The sequence below is a fragment of the Pleurodeles waltl genome, chromosome 8 (genome assembly GCF_031143425.1).
Source record: "Pleurodeles waltl isolate 20211129_DDA chromosome 8, aPleWal1.hap1.20221129, whole genome shotgun sequence".
NCBI lineage: Eukaryota > Metazoa > Chordata > Amphibia > Caudata > Salamandridae > Pleurodeles > Pleurodeles waltl.
In genome coordinates this window covers 819,800,114-819,820,648 of record NC_090447.1, presented here as the reverse complement: position 1 = coordinate 819,820,648, position 20,535 = coordinate 819,800,114, and the positions used below count along the sequence as shown (strand labels likewise).

Genomic DNA, 20,535 nt, shown 5'->3' with positions numbered 1-20,535 from the left:
AATTCAGCCAAGGTTCCTTAAAAGTGCTGTTGTAATCTCACCATGAAAAAGTGACCCAATAATTGACTTTGTTCATCTTTTAAAGCTTCATCAGACAAAACTCTGATCTCCTTCCAGCAGGAACATTAATCATCAATTAACTTTGATGTTTTATTGTTGCCTGAAAACTGCTGGGCACACAAGTAACTCTTCAGCAGGAGATTTCACACCCATTAGTTATGCTAGGCACAGGACCCCCTCTCCAAGCTCAGCCAAAACTAACAAAAGGACCTCTGTGGCAAAAGCAGTAACCCACTGTCTAGCTACATGAAATACAGTTCTGTTATGTCATGGTACACATTCTTTTTGTCAGGCATATTAACCCCCTCCACTAACTTATGGTGAGACAACTCAAAACTACCACTAGACAAAACTCTGACTCTATCCAGGAGGTATTTGACTTACTAACACAGAGTCGCTGTCAGTGCTGGGAAATATGCCTGCTGCCTCAAGGGGGTGCCAGTCTATGGAGTCACACTCACAACAGGCTGCTGATCTGATAGTGTCAGTGTGTTGTGCTGGAGACAGGAGTCAGAAGGGAAGAAACCTCCTACCAGCACAAAAAAGAGGCAGAGACCTCGGGGTCACTTTGGGGCAGGGAACTGCACAGCAACTGCTTGCTGCTGCTCTGGGCCAATCTGTTGTTTGCGTGCTGGTAACAGAGTGTCTTGAAATAAGAAAAGGCAAGGAACCACTGGATTCAACCATGGGAGGCTGCACTGTTCTCCTTATCCAAGCAGCTGTAGTTCTTTATTGCTTCAGAACCACATGAGATCAGGGAGAATGAAGCAGTCCTATTTTGACAGGAACCGGAACCCTGGCTTTTTGTTGCTTACTATATTAAAAAAAACACAGCAAGCTGAGTGATTCTTCAGGCGAATTGGAAACTGACACTATGTTCCAGGGAGCACAGTATTTTTTTATTTAAAACTAAAACCCTGATGCTATGTAGTGAGGACCACTCCGAAGAGAGCCAAGGTAAGTGATCGCCAGGCACCTGAAAGCAAGACTTCAAGCAGCCACCCGCCGCTTTGCCCCTGAAGAGTAAGCATTTTTGCTGTGAGGGAGAATATCTACAGCAGCCAGGCGTGTCCAACTCCTTGTCCACATGCTGAATGCTTACATTAGAAAGGCTGTAAAACTGCCCGCATCGTATATCAGTTGGCTGCGGCAGGCACCTCAATCCCTGGACTGGGAAATCAAGTAAGGTTACAAGGCTTACATACTTTTTAAGCTGCATAAAATACTATAGATGAAAGATAAAAAAACAAAGTGAGCACTCCTAATCGCCAAAGCCGAAATAAGCATAAATAAGGGTATAGTTATAACTCCCATTTTTTCGTTTAGGAAATGTAAACTTGACGCTTAAAGTTGAATGTGAGGTAGGCCAATCTCAAACCTTTTCACTTGTGAGTGTAACGTCCTCTGATGATCGAGGGGCAGCAAGTTAATACAAAACTGCTGCTCACTGCATGCTCTGGTGGACTTTGCGGCCAGTTAGAAGCTGTGTAATCACAGTCAGGCAGACCCCTTGCCCTAAAATAACAACAGGTAAGGCAACCTCCCCAGACTGTGTCCATGACCACGAACTGCGCCGAAAGAAAGAGACCTCGTGGTCCACTCACTCTGAATCCATCTGGGCAGCTCTGCTTCAATGAACTGCCGGGAATAATTAATACCCCTGACTGCAGTGGAGGGTGGCATCTAATAGAGGGTTGTTGAGCAGCTAGTGATTAATTAAACAAGAAAGGCTTTGAGTTTAGTGAGAACAAAGCACTCAGCTCTTCTTTGGGAAGCACCGCATGGTTAAATTACCACGCGCTACTCCGGGTGGTCTTTTGAGCACTATAATGTGCGGCTAATGCATTTTGGTGCGGTAATGCAGTAACCAGCACTAAAATGCATTCGTCTAACCCCTGATGTGTTGTACTTGGCAGGGCTGTGATTTTAAATAGAATATGTGGGCTTTATCAGGAAGAAATCATCTCCTGTGAGCAAACAGAAGAACTATTTTTTCTTATGTGACCTCCAAAATGCCCCACCCACAAATGTGTCATTAAACCAAGATATTGAATGTTTTCATCTCTTGCTTTTCTTGCGAAGACTCTGAATTTTGCACACGTTGAAAAAATGGGGTGTCCGGCCAAAGGGACCCACAGCAGTGTGTGATGCACATATACATATTTGCATATCTTGGGAACAGAATCCTTTGCTCATCTGCTGGTAAAACGTTAAACCATAGGCTTCTCCCCAACTTTGGCGGTGGCTTGAGGTGTAGCACTGGGGCCCGAGACCCTCCAACAAACTCTGTTGTGATTGCACACACACATAGAGTTGCAGCTTTCTGTGTCAATCATAATATCCTTGGGTAGGATGACTTTGATAGAGGCCAAAGGACCCTACAGCATGTTGATCTGTGTAACAGCTTCCCCTATTGACTGACCAAAGGTTCTACATGTCCTTCTTTGCCTCCTGACAAGCAGCACAATCTCATGAATCAGTGCAGGGGCCCTCCATCACCATCTCCGAATGCGCACTGTCATGCCGCAGGTGCTCTGTGCAATGGCATTGGCCTCGACTCCCTGAGGGAGCAGAGGTTAATGCCACTGCACTGCTTTTGCTGGGCAGCCTGGTGGAAACATTGTAACACAGCTTTCAAATGGATTATTTTCATCTACTTACCATTGTGTCAGCATCCATAAAGACACATTTACTGTACTGAGTTAGAGTCCAACAATGAAGCTTGGTGAAAGTTATTCCAAGCTCTGGGCGTTTCATCAGAGCCAAGTTTACTGTGTCAGCACTGTCCAATACGTTCACCTCTACGACATCATCGTATACACTGCTGAGAACCGTCCTGCAAAATGTGAAAGGGTAGTCTTTTAGCAATGGAATGTAAAACACATGGGTTTAGAATAAAATAAGGATAAGTCATCTATGAGAGTCTGGTACAATGTATAGGGTAAGTCAACATTATCAACTGCCGTTTAAGGTCAGAGTTGGGGTCGTTGATCTATTGAATGGTAAAATGGATTGACTAAAGATAAATGACAAGTAATCTCCACCAAAATCCATTTTATATAAAATAGTCTCAAAAATAATCATTGTGAATATTCAGAATACCCGAGTGGATTTTTACAATACAGTAAAGCATAAGCTCTAGTTATGATGAAGAAATATTCCTACAAACATGGGCGGTGGTGCTGCCAAGGGCTGAATTGGCCAAGTGCCCAGGTGGACAATGAGTGACCTACTGAGGCCATGAAGCTTCTTGCGTAGCTCGGGGAGGCACGGAACCACGCACCATCTCTCTGCAGTAACCCAGGCTGAGGCAGCACAGCTGCCAGCATTGCCGGTAAAAAGATGACTGGAGCATTCAGCAATGTGCATAGTCAGTGGCCCCAACTAAAATGCAGCACTAGTCCAGACCACCACAAGGCCAGCACCAGTCCACACCATCACAAGACTCTGAACTCCACTCATTGTCAGTGCAAATCTCAATATGCAGTCAGAATTACTGATTGATGGGGCATAGTTCTCAGCATATATCAGGTGTAAATTATTGACATGTTGTAGGCATTCTTGTTTTTTTTGGTAGCATCTTCTGCTAAATTCTTGCACTGGCATAATGGTGGCAAGTCTTCATATACTGCAGGCACCCTTGGCATAATGGTGTCTCCCCTGGTGTAAAGTCTACACTGGCATAATAATGGTAATCATTTAAATATCTTGTTCATACTTGCCGCAGGGTACAATACGTGCACTGACAAGATATGAGCAATTCTTGACTTTTTTGTAACATTATCACTACTGCTAGAACAATTTGTTTTTGTTTGGTAATGATGATTCATTCTTCAGGTCACACTGTGAAGATCAAGACTGCACATGAAGGCACTTTTAGAAAAGATTCCCCAAAGAAATTTTATAACACAGACTGTGAATTCCCGTACTATGGGCACCCAGTAGGCTCTGGGAGTTTGAAACTCATGAAAGCAAAGGAAAAGGGCATTTTTAGCAAGGCTGTTACCTATGACCAAATGAAAAGTGGAAGCATTTTTAGGAACTAACTGGTACAAGAGGATATTTGTACCAAGCGATAGTGACCCAGTATTGACTGGGGAACAGAAGCAGTGAAAGCCTTAGCAGTCTGGACAGGCACCAAACTATAAATGTTTTGATGCTTTTAAAACATAACTTTGTGTTGGCCTAAACTGACAATCATGCAAGGGTGAGCATGGCAATATGTGGCCAAGTGAGCAATTAATCTTTAAATTTATTTCGGGATTTTGTGAAGTGCTACTTACCACACAGTGGTGGACCCAGAGCACTTTTCGGATACAAAGAAAAGGTAACGGAGAGCAGCAATATGGTACGATTTGCTTGAGCTGGTGGTGGATAACCAGCGTACCATCTGGCAATGATCTGTAAAGTCCATAGAGATCACTCACTGTCAAGCCGGCCTCAACAAGCTCACAAAGCCTTAACAGAGCAATGGTCTGATGTCTTAGGGTGAAGAGCAGATTCTGTCTTGGGCATCCACCTAGTCTGAACATAGTATACATCTATGAATGGCCATTATGGGCTGGTATGATTATGCTGTGTCATCTCAAGCCAAACAACATGTGAGCTACATAGGTGTGAAAGAGATGTGTTGGAGAGACAAGTGTATAGGCTTTTACAAAAAAACAGCCATTGATGGTTGGGAAATGCCGATTCTGTAACCCAATAGCAAGTGTCTGCCACATGTTATCCATATTTGGCTTTTCCTTATGTTCTGTGAAAGCTTTACCCTTTCTATGTGAACAGTTTTATGAGTGACCTGAATCACAAGTGGTTGCTATGGTCAACAGCTTTGCAGGGTTATTTCAAGTGGAAGATATGAGAGTAGTGGTGTGACAGATAAAGACAGTTATCAAACTAAGGGAAGAACCATTCCAAAGAAAAAAGATATTAAAGAAGATGCCTCAGGTTAAACTTGTAGAGCTTCATTTACAGGAAGCGGTAACAAGGCATACCCCACAAATTGGTGGATGCACCATCTGCCCAGCTCTCTGTTCCCTCTGCCTCATTTGGATGCTAGGGAACTGCTGTGAGCTCTGCCGCCACAAACATCCTCTCTGCTCCTGAACTACCAGTTGACATGGTGTCAGAATGGCTGTATGATTTAGGGCATTTCTCATACCAGTTCAGCTATTCCTTTTCTTGTCTGCAACTCCCTTGCTTAGAAAGGATGTACTAGACAAAACTGCTCTTGTCATGTCTCTGGGACCAGTTGTGCCAAACAATTACCCAGCCCATAGAAAACTGTAAACGTGAAAGGCTAGTGGTGTTGGGCTAGAGTGATGCATTCCCCATCCACGTGCTAAAGAGTCAAGTCCTCTAAAGTTTAAATGAGGCCCTTAAACTCAAACTGAATGCTTGTAATGAACCACCATCTTTGACTAACATTTGACATACCTCATCCTTTCTGTGACTTGAGCTGAAACCAGTATTGCCAGCTTTCTGGATGTTCTGTGATTCTTCAAGGATTGCCCAAGTACCAGTGCCCCTTGACAGTAAACATCATCTGTGCTGAGTGTCACGAACGCTTGGTCTGTAACTGGGGGAAAAATGACAAAATATATATATTAGATATGTAGCCAAGGTATAATTTCCTTGAGCTGACAGGAAATGTACACCGGATCAAATACCATGTTTTATTGCAAAAACACACAATGAAAATATAAAGAGAAGAATGTGCTGTTTTTTACTCTACAAATGTAACAGTTTAAATAGATTATAACTTTTATAACTTCTTGATAATTACAACATTGAAATGTTGACAGATCCACTGAAGAAAATGCAGCAGCAGCAGACTATAAACATTGGATAGGCCCACTGCTGTTGACATTGGAATGCCCCAATTTACAGCTTTTGACTCTATGTCTCTGCTGCCCCTCCAAGACATGTGGGTTGCAGGGAAAAGAGAGAGACCGGGGCTCTGGGTGAAGGCATTCAGTTAGCCTTTCCCTCTTCAACTCCCTGTTCTTCACGGTGACACTAAAGCCACAGAAGGAGGGAGGGAGTAATTTCTCCTCAGCTCATGAGTCTGCCTTTGGTCTTTTCTTTCAAATGAAGAAAAGCAGTTTGTCAGAACAAAGAGAGGATTAATTTAGCCCCTTTCACAGCTCTTGCTGTCCCTGTTTGATGTTTGTCAGTTGCCACCATGGTACTGCATGTGTCAGCCACTGTCAGGCATACATACAAGGTGCTGTGAAGGACTCAGAAGCTTCAAAGCCACTGAGGATTTAACCCACCTGTGTCTGCCAGCTTTTGTTTTTATGAAGACATTCCTTATTCATGGGGTGAATGTTCTACTACAGTAGTCTTATAGCCTACTTTACCAGGCTATACCAGCCATTAAAGTCTTTCTTCCTTTTCGTATGCCCTCACCTTTTCCCCAGATCTCCAACCCTGGAGCAGAATGTTAGTGATCGGTATATCATACAACGGCAGGTTATAAAGCTATAAAGCTATAATATAACTAATTACAGAGATAAATTCTTCAGAAACATATTATAATCAGACAATTTATGAACAATCTGCACATTTCACTTATTTATTTTCTTTGTTTGCATAACACATTTTCATAGAAAACAACCGCTTGCACTTTTTTGGACTACATGTGGCTATTGTCTAGTTGACCATTGAAACATTTCATGTACAAAGTAGTCTAACACAGTCAAAAAGCAGTTTGCCTAGTGGAGCAAATCCTACTTCCACTGTGCAAAATTAGCTCCTACTAGGGCAAGCACTATTTTTCCAAGACAGCTTTGTCTTCCCTTTAGAAGTCAGGGAATGAGATAGAATGAAACTTCAAAAAATATGCAAAACATGCATCAAGAAACCACTCAAAAAAGATCTTAGACCAATTTGGTAAAATTAAAAAGTATTCCACTGTTAAAATAAGTCTAAATTGGCAAAACTGTATCAGTCACTTCAAAGGTATAGCTTTTTAAAGTGACAGTCCATTCAATATTGATTCTCAATTCTGCATGAATAGTCGGTGAAAGTTCCTGTGCAGTAGTGAAAGACTTTTGTTTACATTACAATTTGTGCCTTAACATGACATCAACACATAGACATGCAAATTGTATTTGCAGAGAGAGGTTATGTTTAATCATGTTTGAATTGACTAAAGTTAATGTGAGTGGAATTTTAAAATGGCTCACGTTAATTGCCATCTTTACTTTTAACACATGAACATTTTTTTCTAGACGAGCTGGAGTTCTAATTATCAAATGTAATGTTATTTCACATTTTTTTCCCCTTGTGAAGAAATGTTTTATTTTCTTTCTGATAACCATGGAATGTTTTATTGAATGGCACATTCAGAAGACACCTGCAGCGCACAGCTTGGGATGTGTATTTCATCCTGGTGCAAGCAGTGTACGTTTAAAAGATGCAGAGAGAAGCCTGTATTGATAAAATCTTAAGAACCTAACTAGCACATAATTGTACCAGCTTGGTTTAACCTGATTGGACAGCCTTATGAAAACTGCGTGTATGTGTGATAAATGTTAGAGTTGTATTTGTAAGTGCAAATTTGAATTGAATAAGCAGTCTTAGACTTGAATTAAGATGAGACTAGAGCATAGCAGGAAATTGTAGAGTGCTCTCCCCAGTGAGAGAACTACCTTTTGGTTTTTTTTCCTTTCAGTTTAAGATTTTAACTTTGTTGAATTGTATAATAATTGAAGCAGACTCAATGATTATTAACTGATATTATTTAGATTTTTGCCTTTTGTAAACTAACCTTTAACAAACCTTTAAGTGAATCTAGCAACCTTACCTGGTTAGACTAAAATGGAGATGTGATATTGTTGTCAAGATCAGTGCATTCTGTTTTACAGCAAGGCTAATACAATGAGCTGTAAACTCCATTGAGAATATGTGTTCTCATTAGATGTAGGTACTTGGAGGCTCAGTTAGTTTTTGGGAGCATGATGGTGGCCACAATGAAGTAGTGAGTGAAGCAACACGTGGGAAAATCTCAACCCCAGTACCATAAAGATGTTAAAGATTTAATACCTAAATATGAGGTGGTGGATGACATCAAAAATAGTTTACTTCCCTACAGATGACACTTCAGATTAATGAGATAATGGAGAAACATTAGGTGACAATGCTCATGGGAAGAGCGCCTATTTGGGGTACAAAATCCGTCCTTAGCTTGGTGGATCTAGAAGCCAAACTCACATTCACATATAGGGATACTGATAGATAATTGTGGGTTGACTCCAGAGCAGTACAGTCAAAGATTTAGGACACTGCAAAGGACTCTCGGCAGTTCTAAAGATGTTATTGGCTCCTCATTACAGTAACTAGACAGTTGAATGGAAGACAGAGAAGTTGCAACATGTGATTAACTTTTCAATTTCATCATGAAGGAATATATTTTGAAAAAGTGTGTGCCATGGTTGCAACAGCATCTAATGATCAGCAAGCTCGCTAATCAAGAGACCTTGAGAGGGAAGCTGACGATTAGGGCAGCACCAGTGTCTAACAAAATACATGATGGGTAGATCACATCCTAAGCAGAAGAGTAAAACTGGTTACCCAAGGGACTCTAAGTTGTAGAGCAGGGCAGATGGTGCATCAAGGTGGATTCGTGTGGCAACTTAGCCTAAGGATTGGGTCAGGGATCTCCAGTGTCAGTACCTGACCGACCTGAGCCCTTAGGGTACGGTAAAACCCAGGGTGAGTTGGAGGGTGGCGATATCATCTTACCTCAAGGCAAAGATGCCCTGAGAATCTCATCCCTCTTGGGCTCTTATGATGGCTCCTTTGGCATGGGGAAATAAGAGGTCTCCCGTCTCTCTGCTTGAACCTATTTGGCGATACCCAGTACTGGGATGTGTGGCCCCCACAGGACCAGGTGAACTGGAATGGCCTAGAATATGTCCAGACAGGCCCCAAACACCAGTAGGTAAATCCTCATCAGCTCAAAGACTGTAAGTCAATCCTATTATTGGTACTAGACATGTAGCTTTAACTGTAGGTGAAGGGTTAGTGGATAAGACCAACAATGAAACAAGGATACTAGCTGGACAAAGAAGGCATACAATAGACAGTGGCCACTGCCAAGTGGAAGGGCATTTTATCTAACCAAATTTTAGGTGCAGAATTAAACGAGTAGAAATAACATGTAGGCCTGAAAATGATAAAGAAATGCACTTTTTCCTTTCTGTGCTTCCTTAGCAGATGAAGAAACACAATGCAACAAAATCTGTAAGCTTTAGTTAAAGAATGCACGGTCAAGCACATACTTTACTTGATTGTCATTAGTGATTTAGGTTACCAATGTATAACGAATAACTGTTAAAACTTGTTTGGAACATTTAACAAGGGTCCATGCTGTGAAATATGTTCTTTTAACCTTCACACATTCATAACTTCAAAGGATGAATATAATGTTCAATTTTAAATCACAAAATCTGTTTCCTTGTGAATAAGCTGAATAGAAATGAGTGTATGGGAAAGAAATGTGATTTGCAAAAATATGCATTATACTAATCATTAACTTATTCTCTTTTATTACCTATAATCGTGGAAACTTGCATCCAGTCCTTGTTTAGTTGCAACTTTAGAACATAATAAATAAAACGTTTCATAGCTGTTTTGTTTAAATACATTATTGACGGAAGCTGTCATGTTCTCATGAAGAGACCGAAGCCTGATTGAATGAACCAGTGGGAGAGACGAGGAAAGAAGTTACAAGTTACTAACCTGTATTATTATAAAATGCGTGTTCTTAGGTTAGTTTGAGTTTGGGCTTCAGCATTGATCCTACTCCCCATTCTGACACTGTAATTTGGTGATGGTTTTTTAAACTTCTCGCAGATACTTTCTGAGATACTTCTCAGACACTCTTTGAGCTGCTTTAAATTCGACACTAAGATTCATTCTGAGAGTCTCTGCCGGAAACTTATTATGCTTTAAAACTCTACTGAGCTTCTCAATGCTTTCACATCTCTGAATTGACAAACTCTTTATGGGTTTCTCTGATTGATTATTATCTATTCTTTAACCGAACCAACCTTTAGGTTACACTAGGGAAATTAAATTGTATAGATTGTGCTTTATGCATTTTTCTGTTTAACATTGATTTATTGTTCTTTGATATAAAATGTAATTCTATCACCAAAGAAGAGAAACTAAGAAAGTTAGTAAAATACTACATTTTCTTCCAACTGTATCATAGACTCATATAAAATATAACTGATAAATTGAAAACTGTTAATGTTTACATCTGCAGCTTCTCCCTGCCTCATGACACACCTCCATGGTTTATTGCTTAGAGTCCAGTAGCAAAGCAGAAAACTCTAAAACTATTTATTCAGAATATTCCGCTTTAACACAAGTTGGCCGATTGTCCTATCGTCTTTGCAGAGAAATCGTCTAAAAGAAAGGATAGATTTTATCACATTAGACTGGGAGGAAGGCATGTAGAAAAGTTGCTTTTTTGCATGGTTCTTGTCCTTTTCCTCTGGTAGACACTACTGGCTTTCTGGTGAATGTGTTCCTTTTAAAACATGAAGAGAAATAGACTAATTATATGCATGCCTGTCAGTGCATGTAAAGATGCTGCATTCAGTTTCCCAACCAGAGGCGCACAATCTGCCTGTTCATTGCAGAAGACTGCTGCAGAAGGGCTGATTCCCTTTGCATGGCCTCATATTGGTCTGCAGTCCTAAGGGGTGTGAGAAGAGGAGGGCTGACAGCCACCTCCTAGAAGCCACTGAGATTAGAGATGAATGTGAAAGGTGAGCTGGGCCCCTGTGTTACGCAGTGGCATAGCATAAGCCCCTTGCAGCTAACAAGGTGCGGGGAGACCCCGAGCTCCAGGAGGACCCCTCATCAAAAGTGGGAGGTGGTGGGCCAGGGAGGGGGGCCCCGTGCTCCATGCACTTTGCAGTGGGGGGGGAGGGCTCAAGTTTTGCTAACGCCACTGGTTTCACTTATACCATCAATGAACCAGTAAAGCTTGGATGCAAGAATAAGGAGATATATGTTTTCAATCTGCACCGCCTAAACGTATATCAGATCAGAGGTCACCAAACCAGTTTAACTTTAGGTGAGTCTAGCTTTGGCATTTAATGGGAGAGAATCAATGAAAATGGACTCAACAAAGGCATCCCATTTGTTCAATGTTACTAGTGTAACCTTTTGAAATCTTTGAACTGACCACCCACTTAGCAGGGTCTTCACTGTAAAGGACAATCTGTCATAAATTGCTGGAGGGAAGGTGGGGCAGGAGTTTTAGGCAGATTCTAAAAGACCAGAGAGACTCTTAATACCATGGAGATGCAGGCCAGAGACGCCCTACAGAAACTCTGTGACGGTTGGCAACTATGAACTGTGCCAACCTGTATCAGATGACTGATCTTCATCCAGCCCCCCACCCGAAGGCCACAGGGAGTCTGGAGCTGGGATCTGTGATGAGTGAGTGGAGGAAGAAAGAGCTCCCAGTGGCCATTTATGACAACTGCACAAGACCTTTCATTGACTGTCCATGCAGAGTGGCGAAGTCACGTGGAATGGGATAGTTACTTTAAAAAGCTAGAATTTTGCAGTGACAGATCCAATTTTAGCCTTATTTTAATTATAGAATACTTTTTATTATTATCATTAATATTATTACTATGATTATTATGATTATTATTATTATGCTATTTATAGAGTGTGGCTGTCACCAAACTTTTATCCTGGGGCTAAATACACATATAAGAACAGAGACATAGCCACTAAAATTAGACCATGGGCAACATTATTTAGGGAAAAGCTAGTTCTTCAAGGTTTTTCTAAATTGCAACAGATCCATTGTTAGCCTGAGGGATAGTGGCAGCTTATTCCATGCTTGAGCCGCTTTGACTGAGAAAGATCGTCCTCCATATCTAACCTTCTGAAACTTATAAACGCAAACTAAATTGGCTGTACTAGAGCGAAGATGTCATCCTTGGATGTATTCCTTTTGTCTTTGCTGTAAAAGTATAGGACCTGAGCCTTGTAAGTCCTTAAAAACGATGCACATGGCTATGAAGAGAATTCTCTGCCTCAGAGGCAGCCAGCGCAGTCCCCTCAAGGCATTGATGCCAAGGATCTGTGCGGTCCGTTTAAGCCAAGTTTGGCGGCTGCCACCTAGACTCTGTACAGCCGCTTGACCAAATAGCCCCAGCACTCCTAGAGACAAGGCATCACAATAGTCCAGTCGCCTGAGTATAACATTGCGCATTACAACAGTTCTACTTTGATTAGGCTACTTAGGAGTGCAAACCATGTGCAGCTGTTTTTTGTCACATAATTCTCCAGAGATAACTTTTTGTAAAAAGAGTCCCCTAGGTTCTGCAATGTACCTGATTGGGACAGCTTGTCTTCCAGTGGAAAATGCCAATAATTAGAGACAAAATTATAAGAATTTTGTTTGCTGAGCAGCATAGGAACTCTGTTTTGTTACTTTTTAATTTTAGTGAGTTTGCATTCATCCAGCTAAAAATATCTCTCATGGAGTTTTGGAACGCCTCAGTGATCTCCCATTGATTTTTATTATTAAAGGGGATAATCAACTGGGTATTGTTGGCATAATTAACCAACTTAATTTCATGATCATTTACCAAAGTGATAGTGGCCTTGTATAAATATTAAACAGGACAGGGCTTAGTGCTGACCCCTGCAGGACCCCTTGTCAAAAACTTTTAAATTCTGAATGACAGGGAGGCAGAGCTACGGCCTGACACCTGTCCGAGAGGTATAACTTCGTCCACTTTAATGCTACACCTCCAATGCCAATCGAGGCTAGTCTGGACATAGGAACTTGATTTTACTAAATTGGTCAGGAAGGTTTCCTGAGTGATTTTTTGTGCTTGTATTGTTTATCCTTAATCCACATTATCTGCAGTTGTACATCCATTTTAGGACATCTTCATTCCTCACTCCTCATCCCTACTTCTCATCCCTGCTTCTCATCCATCATCCCTACTTGTCATCCATCATCCCTACTTCTCTTCCATCATCCCTACTTCTCATCCCTGCTTCTTATCCATTATCCCTACTTCTCATCCATCATCCCTGCTTCTCTTCCATCATCCCTATTTCTCTTCCATCATCCCTACTTCTCATCCATCATACATAATCCCTACTTCTCATCCATCACCCCTACTTCTCATCCATCATCCCTGCTTCTCTTCCATCATCCCTACTTCTCATCCATCATCCCTGCATCTCATCCATCATCCCTACTCCTCATCCCTGCTCCTTATCCATCATACATCATCCCTACTTCACACTTCTCATCCATCATCCCTACTTCTCATCCATTATACATCATCCCTACTTCTCATCCATCATCCCTGCTTCTCATCCATCATCCCAGCTTCTCTTCCATCATCCCTACTCCTCATCCCTGCTTCTCATCCCTACTTCTTTTCCATCATCCCTACTTCTCATCCCTCATCCCTGCTTCTCATCTCTACTTCTCATCCATCATTCCTACTTCTCATGCCTCAGCCATCATCCCTGCTCCTCATCCATCACCCCTACTCCTCATTCCTCATCCCTCAGTCATACCAACACATTTTCAGTTTTGTGAAACACACCTTCACACTGATTGGTTAGGAACAGCCAATAAGAGTTACAAGAGAGAGATGCATTCTTACAGCTCTGCTGGTTTGGGAAATACAAGAAGCCCACAGCCAGGGCCATAAATCAGCTCTTGGAGAAAGGGTTATACAGTTAATCCACAGTTCATTGAAAATCTTTCTGGTTTCAGAAAAGAAAAAAAAAACAGCTCTCAGAGATAAAAGCAGCCTCAGATGTAAATGTGTTACAAATGAAAAGCAGGCTCAGATTTAAACATTTTATTTGTTACATATAAACATGAAACCAGAAAAGGTTTGGATGAACTGGATTGCACTGTCACCAGAGTTGATTATAAACATTTTGTTTATACATATGAAACTGAAACCAGAAAGGTTTTCGGTTGAACTGTAGATGACCTGTATAACCCTTTCTCCAAGAACTTATTTATGGCCCAGGCTGTGCACTCCTTGTATTTCCCAAACCAGCAGAGCTTCCTACAGAGGCCTGTGCAAACAGAAAAAAACTGAGTTAAATAAAACCCACCATGTGCAATGAGGAGGCTGTTTTTCATTGAAATAGAATGCAGCTCTCTATCATAACTCTGATTGGCTGTTCCCAACCAATCAGTGTGAAGGTGTGTTTCACAAAACTGAAAATGTGTTGGTATGACCGAGGGATGAGGAATGAGGAGTAGGGATGATGGATGAGGAGTAGGGATGATGGTTGAGGCATGAGAAGTAGGAATGATGGATGAGAAGTAGAGATGAGAAGCAGGGATGAGGGATGAGAAGTAGGGATGATGGAAAAGAAGTAGGGATGAGAAGCAGGGATGAGGAGTAGGGATGATGGATGAGAAGTAGGAATGATGGAAGATGGATGAGAAGTAGGGATGAGAAGCAGGGATGATGGAAGAGAAGTAGGGATGATGGAAGAGAAGCAGGGATGAGAAGCAGGTATGAGGAGAAGGGATGATGGATGAGAAGCAGGGATAATGTATGATGGATGAGAAGTAGGGATGATGGAAGAGAAAGTGAGAAGTGGGGATGATGTAAAATGGATGAGAAGCAGGGATGATGGATGAGAAGTAGGGGTGATGGATGAGAAGTAGGGATGATGTATGATGTATGAGAAGTAGGGATAATATATAATTGATGCGAAGTAGGGATGATGGATGAGAAGTAGGGATGATGAATGAGAAGCAGGGATGATGGATGAGAAGTAGGGATGATGGATGAGAAGCAGGGATGAGACGCAGGGATGAGAAGTAGGGATGATGGATGAGAAGTAGGGATGATGGATGAGAAGTAGGGATGATGGAAGAGAAGCAGGGATGATGGATGAGAAGTAGGGAAGATGGATGAGAAGTAGGGATGATGGAAGAGAAGCAGGGATGATAGATGAGAAGTAGGGATGAAGGATGAGAAGCAGGGATGAGACACAGGGATGAGAAGTAGGGATGATGTAAGAGAAGTAGGGATGATGAATGAAAAGTAGGGATGATGGAAGAGAAGCAGGGATGATGGATGAGAAGTAGGGATGATGGATGAGAAGCAGGGATGAGACGCAGGGATGAGAAGTAGGGATGATGGAAGAGAAGTAGGGATGATAGAAGAGAAGTAGGGATGATGGATGAGAAGCAGGGATGATGGATGAGAAGTAGGGATGATGTATGATGGATGAGAAGTAGGGATGATGGATGAGAAGCACAGTTGAGAAGTAGGGATGAGGAGTGAGGAATGAGGATGTCCTAAAATGGATGCTGTACAGTTGCTTTTACCTCGGTCCTGCACTACTAAGAGGTATACAAGACTGTCTTAGAGAAACAGTGTGTGCCTCACTGCAAGCTAGGTTTGTTCCACTTGGCGACCCTGCTTAGTACAAACACTAAGAAAAATAATACAAATGTCACGTCTTTATCACTATTAAATCATTCGCTGACAAAACTGGAGTACTTTTTCATCTTCATCTATCCACAGATTATTCTTTTTTTCTAAAACTAGATCGGGTATCACCATGCTTTCTTTGTCTCGACAAATTAAATGGCACCCACATACATGAAGTGGAGGGATTCTGGACAACAGTAATACATTCATGTATATCAAGTAATCTAATATCTCATTATTTGTAGCTTCCAATCAATCAATAATCCAGTGTTGGAGACAAAGATCACTGATTCACTGATCAATACAGCTGACTAATTTAAAGGCATTCTACAGGGATAACAACGCTATTAACTTTATCAATTAAACTACAGAGGTGCTAACAGAAAGGTGCTATTATTTGGAGATGACCGAACAATCCACCGAAGGGGAACTCCCACATGTTTTCGGAAAAGCAAGTACCAACTAAGAACAACTAAGATTCCAAGCAGTTAATTGAGAACATAGATCTGGAATGTGTATAGCAATAGGAAGCAAGACAAGATGGAGGCTGGGTAATAGAGCTAGTATGTGATAGAGATAGTAGTTTAATTAGGTAAATGATGTGACTAGGCAGTGGGGGGGGGCGAGAGGGGCAGAAAATGTGCCCTGGCATGAATCAAAATCCAGATTACAGGCCCTTGATTAGAAATATGTGAAGTAAATCGAGTGATATCTATTAAAAATTATAATTTAAAAATTAAACCAATAAATATGCATCACTATCCAGATTACAGGCCCTTGATGGCCCATTCTAATAATTTTGAGTCTCTCACAAGCTTCCCACATGCAGGTTCCTTCTCTTAACATTCTGTGCCTATATTGACTGCAAAAAGAACAGTTAAGGGGTGAAATCTCCACCCTCGGGTCATTCCTCATGGGCTATTCAAAGTACTGGTTAAATTAGACATATATATTCTGGTTCAGTCAGGGGTTATGCCATCTCCTAGTCCAATGACAAATTGTGTGAAGCAAGGATGTTTATTTCCTTATGTTTAAGACGTGTCAGCTATATCTGCATTAATAAAATATTGTTTCTCTTGACTCTTGGGAAATACCCTAATTTTTTCTACAATTTAGTTAATGGGACATTCCTGTGGGACCCTACACTACCATGCACGTTCCTATGCAGGTTTAGCACTGTACTATGACATAAAGGCTCTCGAAACCATTCAGGGAAAAAGACGACCATAAGTTTTTGGAAGTGGCGTAAACACCTAAGGATATTAGGAGACCATTTTGAGATTTTATATGACTAAAACTAACTGTGTCTGCTTTTTCATAGACGCCTTGCTTGGAATATTAATAAAGAATGCAGTGGTATATTCGAGTAGATTCAGACAAAAATAATTGGTTGGTCCTTTTTGCTTAGAATTCAAGCTGATCACACAATGGTTGTTTTCCAAAGAGGTCTCTGTAACTGCTGTGCGAGCTCCTGGCAAGAGGAGTTATTGACACTTTTGAGGACCCACAAGGAAAAGAGGCAAGTTTTACAAGGAAGCTAATTACATGGCTGTAAATGTTCTTTCTCCCACTTACATGTGTTCCGTTTTCCATTTTTGTGCTACAAAAAATTGCTGCTGTCATTATTTAAACAAGCATTGACAAACCACCAGTTTTGGCTTTCCCAAGCTGGTGCAATGGTTACATTTCTTTTTAAATTCGTACTGCATGCATACCACAAAAAGAAAAAAACACAAGAGCATGGCAGCACCTTCACGTGATGGCCTCACATGCGCAATAAAAAGTTTCAATTTAAAAATAAATAAACCATTGCATGTAAGTTTAATTGAACATTGTGAGTGCTTCCTAGCAGATGGGTGTACTTAGAACGAGAAGATAAACCATTTTTAGATTTAAAGCAATTAACATGAAAATATAATTCCCATTGGTGCAAAACAAAAGTACCACTGACTTTGAATCATAACTAGAACACAGATCTTAAATACGCAAGGACATTTAAAAAACAAAACAGGATAAAAAATGGAATGAAAAATGCATTGGCAACGTAAAGTACTCACCCACTAGCCCTGACATTGAGATGCACTTCTCTTAAGGCAGATGTGTACATGTGATAAAGCAAAAGCCATCACTCACGGTGCAAGGGAGACAGGATCTGAAGTGGGGTCACCCACAGTACCATGGGGTAGGGATGGCTCATCCATAGGAGTGTAGGGGCGTTGACCCTCTACTCCGAGCCACTGTACCCCGACAGACACTTTACACCCATTCCTTCAGTTCTTTAGGGTAGGGGCACAGCTGAGGAGCTTTCTCCTGGCAAAGACTGAATGGCAATCTGTGTTAAGTGAACTGCGCATGTAAGATTGGCCGGTGTTTTTGCACTGACCAATCTGACATGCGCATTTCAGGCTTGTTTAACGAACGTGTGCTTTTCTGCCCCAGACAATCATGGCACTGCTTTTATGCTGTTTGGTATTAAAAGCAGCATGACAGCATTGCTCGGATCGTCTGGGAAGCTTTTACTACCATGCACATCTTTGCCAGGCTGAGCGAGGAGGGAAGATCAGATATTATCAAGGTAAGGATTTTACTGGTATGTTTATTTATTTTAAACCAGTACTCCCAATATCCTGCAATATTAAATTTGTATTGCAGAGGTGATCAGGGCACATTCCATTTGAATAGGATGTATCTATAAATAGAACATATCTCAATCACCTCTGCAATACAAATTTAAGCATATACATTTTAGGCGCCATATATTTTACTTGCCCCACCACTTTGGAAAGTCGCCCGATGTCGCTGCCATGGGGCATGCTGTGGTGAGCAGAAGCATAATGTGAGTGTAAGTTAAACAGATCAATGGATGAAGGTGACTGACTCAAAGCCGCTGCATGTATGTATATATGTATGCATTTTTTATTTATGAGTTTTTCATAACATTAGGCTGGCAAAACCGCTAAAGCTACCTTTAGGGCAGGCATAAAAAAGCCTCAACGCTAACCATCGAGTCACCTTTTAATCCATATAGTAATATTTGTGTTTAATGGTTTGTACAAATGAAAACTGAGACAAACACAATCAGAAAAGAGTATGACAACCATGTGCATTATGGCGATTTTGAGAGTTTGTGACGTTTATCTTCGGTCAGTCACCATTATGGCTGGAAAAGTGGAACTGGAATGGCTTGAAGCTTAACTTAAAATATTGTTCATTTGCAAGCATTAAATTCTTCAGTCCACAGAACAATCTATATTTCTGGAATCTATCACCTGGATTTTAAAAACAATGATAAAAACTACACACTGGAAATGTTAACCCCTTCGCTGCCAGGCCTTTTCTCCATCAGGTGTCAGGCCTTTTTTTTCGCTATTTGGGGCAGTTTGCGCTAAGGCCCTCATGACTTTTTGTCCACATAAGCTATACAGGCCAAATTTGCATCCTTTTTTCCAACATCCTAGGGATTCTAGAGGTACCCAGAGTTTGTGGGTTCCCCTGAAGGACACCAACAAATTAGCCAAAATACAGCAAATATGTCGTTTTTTAAAAACAAATGGGAAAAAGGGGTTGCAGAAGAAGGCTTGTACTTTTTTCCTGAAAATGGCATCAAGAAAGCGTTTGTGGTGCTAAAATCACCATCTTCCCAGCTTTCAGAAACAGGCAGAGTTGAATCAGAAAACCACATTTTACAACACAATTTTGGCATTTTACTGATCCCGGAAAGCAAAACATTTCTGAAAAGTAGACAACATTCTGAATTCAGCAAGGGGTCATTTGTGTAGATCCTACAAGGTTTTCCTACAGAAAATAACAGCTGAAATAAAAAAATATTGAAATTGAGGTGAAAAAAACTGCCATTTTTCTCCATGTTTTACTCTGTAACTTTTCCCTGCGATGTCAGATATTTGAAAGCAATATACCGTTACGTCTGCGGGACACTTCTGGTTGCGGGGATATATAGGGCTTGTAGGTTCATCAAGAACCCTAGGTCCCCAGAGCCAATAAATGAGCTGCACCTTGCAATGGGTTTTCATTCTATACCGGGTATACAGCAATTAATTTGCTGAAATATAAAGAATGAAAAATAGGTATCAAGGAAACCTTTCTACTTCCAAAATGGGCACAAGATAAGGTCTTGAGAAGCAGTGGTTATTTGCACATCTCTGAATTCCGGGGTGCCCATACTAGCATGTGAATTACAGGGCATTTCTCAAACAGACATCTTTTTTACGCAATGTCTTACGTTTGGAAGGAAAACATGTAGAGAAAGACAAGGGGCAATAACACTTGTTTTGCTACTCTGTGTTCCCCCAAGTCTCCCGATAAAAATGGTACCTCACTTGCGTGGGTAGGCCTAATGCTCGCATCAGGAAACGCAACATGGACACATCACATTTTTACATTGAAAGCTGACGTGTTTTTTGGGAAGTGACTAGCTGTGGATTTTGATCTCTAGCTCAGCTGGCACTTAGGAAAACCTACCAAACCTGTGGATTTTTTAAAACTAGACACGGTCTTTCATTACATTTCGGTGAGAGAAAGTACTGGAATCTGAGAGGAGCCACAAATGTCCTTCCACCCAGCGTTCCCCCAAGTCTCCCGATAAAAATGGTACCTCACTTGTCTGGGTAGGCCTAGTGCCCGCGACAGAAGATTCCCCAAAACACAACATGGACACATCACATTTTCCCAAAGAAAACAGAGCTGTTTTTTGCAAAGTGCCTATCTGTGGATTTTGGCCTCTAGCTCAGCCGGTACCTAGGGAAACCTACCAAACCTGTATATTTTTGAAAACTAGACAACTAGGGAAATCCAAGATGGGGTGACTTGTGGGGTTACCCAGAATCCTTTGCAAACCTCAAAATGTGGCAAAAAAACACTTTTTTCCTTAAATTTCAGTGACAGAAAGTTCTGGAATCTGAGAGGAGCCACAAATGTCCTTCCACCCAGCATTCCCCCAAGTCTTCTCATAAAAATGGTACCCCACTTGTTTGGATAG

The 20,535-nt window shown here is 41.2% G+C and overlaps 1 protein-coding gene across 4 annotated transcripts in view; it reads right to left on the bottom strand.

The window, feature by feature from the left end:
* The window catches only part of GYG2 (glycogenin 2), a 271,963-nt gene that overhangs the window by 182,057 nt on the left and 69,371 nt on the right, over nt 1-20,535 (bottom strand). For all 4 annotated transcript variants that reach the window (XM_069205092.1, XM_069205089.1, XM_069205090.1 and 1 more), the window contains exons 3-4: nt 5,497-5,638; nt 2,722-2,896 (exon numbers count right to left, since the gene is read on the bottom strand). In XM_069205092.1, the coding sequence (XP_069061193.1) occupies nt 2,722-2,896; nt 5,497-5,638 (317 nt within the window). The remainder of the gene's footprint in view (nt 1-2,721; nt 2,897-5,496; nt 5,639-20,535) is intronic.